Below are 5,975 nucleotides of genomic sequence, written 5' to 3' on the forward strand. Positions count from 1 at the left end.
CTATCGGCAGCGGCCTTGACGTCCTGGAGAGTCCTTACGAAACGCAGCGCAGGTAAGCAGCAACCCGGGAACGGGTTAATACGTTTTTGCCCGTGATTTGCCAACCGGAGGGAAGGATAGTTAAGGGGCCGTTGGCCCGGTGTCTCGCATGAAACATTAATTTCATGGTCTCGGTCACCAACCGCAGTGGCAGTTCTGGTGCCGAGATTGACGGTTCTACTCGGTTCAGGGCAGCCCGGTCCGGCCGTGCCGTGAAGTGACGTGATGCAACCGATCAAATCGTTCTACTACTTCTCGAAGCTGTTCGGCCTGTGCCCGTTTCCGCTCGACACGACCGTCCCGGTTAACACGCGGGCCTCGTACGTGAAGCAGCTCTTCCCGACCTACACCGTCCTGTTCCTTTACTCCGCCTGTCTGATCAGCATCTTCTGGCAGAGCGGCAACACGTCCGACATTTCGAATGCCGCTAATTGGATTCAGGTAAACGGTGACGATTCCGTTCGTTCGTTCGGAACAAACGGAACGGAACGGAACAGTAAACGTTGTAACGTTGCTGCTTTTCAGTTCATTCCGAACTCGTTCGCTTACATCTTTTCGCTGGTGTTTGCGATCCGGCACCGATCGATGGCCCTCGACATCCTGACCACGTTCGCCATCTGTGACGACAAGCTACGGTCACTGTTCGGTATCTCCTTTAGCATGCCCAACATCAAGATGCGCCGTGTCGCCATTCTTGCCTGCGTCGGTAAGTGAGGATGATGAGTGCGTGAGACAGTGGCCGATGTTTAGCTTGATGATGATGCTGCTGCTGCTACTAACTACTTTGATCTCTTCGAATGACATCTCAACTCTCGTCTCGCTCGCTCGGTCGGACACACAGTCACCCTAACCTGCGGTGGAACGCTCGGTGGACTGAACTATCTGATCGGAGTCAACTGGAGCCGCATATGGACGCTACTCTACTGGATCGCTTTCTGCATGCCGAAGGTGAGCCCTGGCCGTTTTTCGGTTGATGGATCGGGCCGCTCTTTTCAAATCACGCGAGATGCAAAGCCGTCTTTGATTGGCGTTTAGAGCTGTGTAGAGGCCACTCTTCACAATGGCGCTTGTAAAAGGCGTCGTCTTTCTGAGCGATAATTGGGCCACGCAATGGCCATTTCTACTGGAACGTGAATAGAGTGGCCTAAACCTCTCTATGACTCTCTGTTTCTATCGGTTGCATCCATTGAGCATCACCGTACCATAATCCCCAACGTGAATTCCTTTTTTTGAGGTGAAGTTTTTTGTCGATTGCATCCGATGTGTGCTCTGCTGTGTGCGCTGACGCACAAGTAACGCCAGTTCGTACATTATTCGCAAAGCTGCAAACCATGTACCTTCCCATGGAGATGACGCTTTGCGAGGCAATGAATCGGTTGAAGAGGAAGGGGGGGAGAAGGAACTACAGTTTACGGAGCACCGAAGGCAATTAGAACGTTGGCTGGTGCTGGTAGTGATGCTGCTACTGCTAGCTAGGCTTCGGCCTTTGGCAATTGGCCTCCCCGTCACCCCCCCCACCCCCCTTCGAATGCAATCAGTCGGTATAACACCCATTAGCTGCGAGCATACTAACATCGAAGCACTTTCTAACTTTCGCCAGCGAGGCCACCGATAAAAGCTTTCGAAAATCCGCTGAGCCGCTTCTGCGGGACGTTCCTCTTCCTATTCAATTCCGCACCAAAAGCGAGAAAAGAGAAGCAGAACCGTACCAAGAAGAATACAACAAAAAAAACGAACTCTCTCCCGGATTTTCAAATTACAACGCACCCTGTTGAGCGCCATTTTACACGCGGTGCGGTTCACGCCGTTACGCAGAACGCATCAAATCGTAGTAGCTGAAGTGCACCGTTATGGTTCGCTGGCCCGCACCGAGCAATGGAAAAGATTTCCCTACTCGAGATTAGTGGTTCCAGTGGTTGCAGTTTTTGGCCCCAAAAAAGCAAGAGGCGCCCAACGGGAAATGCATTTCCATCTCTCTAAAACGGAGCACAAGCTGAGCTTATTCTACCGTTTTCATAAGCGGTACTGTGAACCGCGTTTTGTTTACCGACCCGAACCGGACCGAACCGTCTCATTTTCTCGTTTGTTTTTGTCTTTTTTTTCCCCTCCCACACTACTGGCAACTAATAGTTTGGGCTGCTGCTGTTCAGCTTTCAGTTCGCGGGATGCATCCTCTACCTATCGGACCGTGCGATGCTGCTACTCAGGGGCATGAAGTAACGCAAAACCAATTCCAATCTCAATAGTCGTGTTTTTTTTTCATTTGCCATTTCATTCCCTCTCTTTTTTTTTTTTGTTTTTGGATTCTAAAGCACGCACGCAAGCACGCAACTCATCCCAAATGCACGCTCCCCCGAAAACCGCACAGCCTTGATTGCAACAACCCCGGGAGTTTGTTTCCGGACGGAGTGCAGTAGCATAATTTAATTTTTTCCTTTTTTTCCGCCTTTTTACTGCGCCCTCCCCCACTCATCGGCACCGGTTAGTAATTTTCCGGTTGGTGTGGAAAATCTGACGCTCCAACCGCAACCGCACGTACCCCAGTACAAAACGCTCAACATGACGATGGGCGGTAACCACCATCATGCGAGTATGCGCGAGGGTAAGCTGACCCGCCTGACGACGCTCGGTAACATCAAGATCCGGCCGATCAGCCCGCTCGACTCGATCCAGCACATCCGGGAGGTGGTCGAGGTGCTGCAGGATCTGTCGGTCAAGATAAACCAGTGCTTCGGGAAGCAGGCCATCTTCTCGCTGCTGTCCGCGTTCACGTGCGTCACGGTGCAGCTGTACTACATGCTGAACCACATCAAGTCCGGCTTCACGACGCCCCGTTCCGAGATTTATGCGCTCGCCTCCTGCAGTCTGCTGTTTCTGCATGGCATCGAGTTTTGGTCGCTGTTCACCAGCGGTGAGCACGTGCGGCTCAAGTGGAAGAAGCTGATCAACTTTCTGTTCTTCATGAAATCCAAATCGACCGATGACGATTACCGTAGCAAGGTAACAAGGCGCACACTGGATATAGTTCAGGTTCACACGTCAGCTTCTAATCGGTTTCTTTTTCACTTCACGCTTTAGGCCGACGATTTGATCTCCTTCATGATCGCCAATCCGCTCGAGTTTAGTGCGTACGGACTCTTTCCAATCGATCTGTCGGTGTTGACCGGAGTAAGACCGTAGACCAAAGGTTTGCTGGAACACTTACACCTCTATTAACACGTTCTCTATTGTTGCCAAACATTTCTCAGATTGCTTCTTCAATAACGACCTACCTGATAGTGCTGATCCAGTTCAAAATATCCGAGGAGCAAACGAGCAACTTCGACGAAGAAAACAAGGACAATAGCCTTATCCAGTACTCATCTACCAAGTAGAAGGAAAGCAGCAGCAGCAAATGGCACCGTTCGGAAGGGTTTGAATTGATCGTGAGTTTCGTCATTTCCGTCCAAGCCAATAAATCCGCTCGAGAGCAACTCGCAAACGGTTGAAAGAAAGGTTTTTGCCCATTTTTTACACGAGATCTTGCTGGCGAGAAAAGCGCAATCTCCGGTCCCCGGGCAGGGGTTGGGCTGAGCTACATTCCAACTGGACCGGGCAGGGGGGCGGTTTTGCTAACTTTCATCAAAAGTTTGATTGCCTCTTCAGGTGAATTATGGGGCCTCGTAGCTTGGGCGATTATGAGCAGTGCTCGGCACGCCGTTTGCAACGCGCCATTACGCTTGGTACCGGCTCGCGATAATCGTTCCATTAAGGTCGGAACCGACGAGCTGGAGACCACACGACCACCACCATCACGGGCAACCACGCAGAACACTCCATCGGTGCGGAGGTACCCGGTGTCGGTGCAGTAGTTAATAATCTGCTGCCGGCTAAACGCTTTGCTTCCCACTACACCAACTCGCACGACTGTCACGACTTTCCCGGGCAGAGCATAATTACAAATAAGTACATTTATTACTGACGATTGTGAAATTACACACAATGAGCTTACAACGAGCACTACTCCTCCTCCTTCTCCTCCTCCTGCTTTTCCGGTCGTCCACTGGGGACCACTTTAAAATGGGGGAAACATTAGACCAACCATTAGACCGCTAGCCGGCCTCGTTTCACTTTGCACTCCCCTTCCGTCCGTGGATGGTTGTTTTCGAAGGAACGTCCTTTCAACGAGAAACACGCCCTTAGAATGGCGATGCAAGGGTATGGAAAGGGTGGTGTAGCACGGGATGGGACGGGTATTCCCGCTAACATGCTCCCATAATGGGCAATCGTGAATGGCAGGTGGCAAAAATGGCGAATCATTAATTGTAGAACCATGAAGCATGGTGCTTCGGAACGAAAGCGTTTCAACTGTGGCCACCGGACAGTTCTGAATTACCTGTCCAGTCCACTCCAGCACGCCCAGGAGAAGTTTCCTCTGCATCAAAAGCTCATGATATGCATTCATGACGTTAATTAATGGTTTTTTGTTGAAGTTCACTCGGAAATGCTGCTCCCTTTCTCCTTTTTGGGACGTGCGATCAGGGACTTTTAGGGGATGTAAATTGCAGTGAAGTTTCTAGCTTGCACAATATCACAGTAATAGTCTCATTTACACTGTACCGGTGCGCTTGCGATGATCGAAATATTGGTGTGTTTATAGCCACTTACCATAGTGTGACGCAAACAGCTCAGTTTAGCTCAATTTCCAACAGTGAATCACGCAAATCGTAGCTTTAGTTACAGGTATTGTGTATGGTTCACAATTTTGATTCTTTATTTCAACGAGTATATAAAACGCAGTCGCTCTTTTAGCTTGTTTCACAATGACTACTGAGATGTACGCTCGTCGCGTCGTCACGGGGTCGCGTCACGGCCGACTTGATTATTTTCGCAAGGTGCATACATGAAAACAGGAAACTTTAAATTTTTTACCTCAAAATAACCTGCTCGATGCTATTCCATAAAACACTCACAACATTGCACTGCACCGAAAACAGATGTAAACAAACCTTTGCTCAGAATTCGTTGTGCGTCGTACAAAAAAGTAGCTCATTTTTTAGCTCACCAGAAAGGTGTAGGTTATCGTGTGTAGGAAACACCGCGACGTCGATAACGAGTCTCGGCGAGTGAGGCCACTAACTTCAACGGCCAAAAGTTTGAATAAGACGCACAAAAAGGGAATCGTAACGCTCGCTCCAGTTTGAGGAAATTGTAAAATCTTCTATCCCATAAAAAAAGTCAAATTACCTTTCTCATCCTTTTTACGTTTTTTTTGCTGCCCTTTTGGCACGCCTATCTCCGCATCACTTTCGCGTAGCGGAAGCGCGCAGAAAAGACGCATCACAATAACAGCGACGATCACCGTTGTTCATGGGGCCTCCGGTGTTTTCCCTACGCGGCCCATATGGGTATTCGTAACAACGCATCAACATAAAAAAAAAAGGCGAGACCCTTTGTAGGGCATGTAGGGCTAGAGCTGGAACCTTTTAGTGCAGCTGTACCGGGGTTGTTTTGACATATGCATTTCGCTGCTGTTACCATGGTTCCGAACCAGCACGCCGTTCGCTTCCCTTTTTCTTCCCCGGATGCTTAACAATGAATACTAGATGCCATGGCAGGCGATGCCCTTCCATCAGGCCCCGCTATCAGGAACACATAGGCACGGCCCAAAAGGACCGTGTTTCTTTATGTTCCAGGTGTTGTTTGTGGGGCAACGGGCGAGGGCTGGGGAGGCTTCCCCGGGTGCCAGGTCCGGAATGCCTGTTGATGCTCGCTCTGCTGCTGCTGCTGCTGCATTGTGCAGCTCCATTCAGGGCACCGATGCACGCTTGCGCCGGCAGAATGTAGGGAGAGACCCGTTTGGGTATACAAAGTAAGGCCTTCGTCAGACGAGCTACAAGCGCAACAACACATGGCGCGGCCCGGCTGACGTGATGATGTTGCGAAAAGTTCCTCCG

General features: G+C 50.2%; 1 protein-coding gene across 1 annotated transcript; it reads left to right on the forward strand.

Moving 5' to 3' along the window:
* The first annotated feature begins 264 nt into the window (after positions 1-264).
* LOC125959222 (gustatory receptor for bitter taste 66a-like) lies at positions 265-3,413 on the forward strand. Its single transcript, XM_049692034.1, has 7 exons — positions 265-480; positions 565-745; positions 881-987; positions 2,170-2,255; positions 2,526-3,039; positions 3,118-3,207; positions 3,288-3,413. Exons 1-7 carry the CDS (start codon positions 265-267, stop codon positions 3,411-3,413), a joined length of 1,320 nt encoding a protein of 439 aa, XP_049547991.1.
* The last annotated feature ends 2,562 nt before the right edge of the window (positions 3,414-5,975 follow it).

The sequence above is a fragment of the Anopheles darlingi genome, chromosome 2 (genome assembly GCF_943734745.1).
Source record: "Anopheles darlingi chromosome 2, idAnoDarlMG_H_01, whole genome shotgun sequence".
In the NCBI taxonomy this organism is placed as follows: domain Eukaryota; kingdom Metazoa; phylum Arthropoda; class Insecta; order Diptera; family Culicidae; genus Anopheles; species Anopheles darlingi.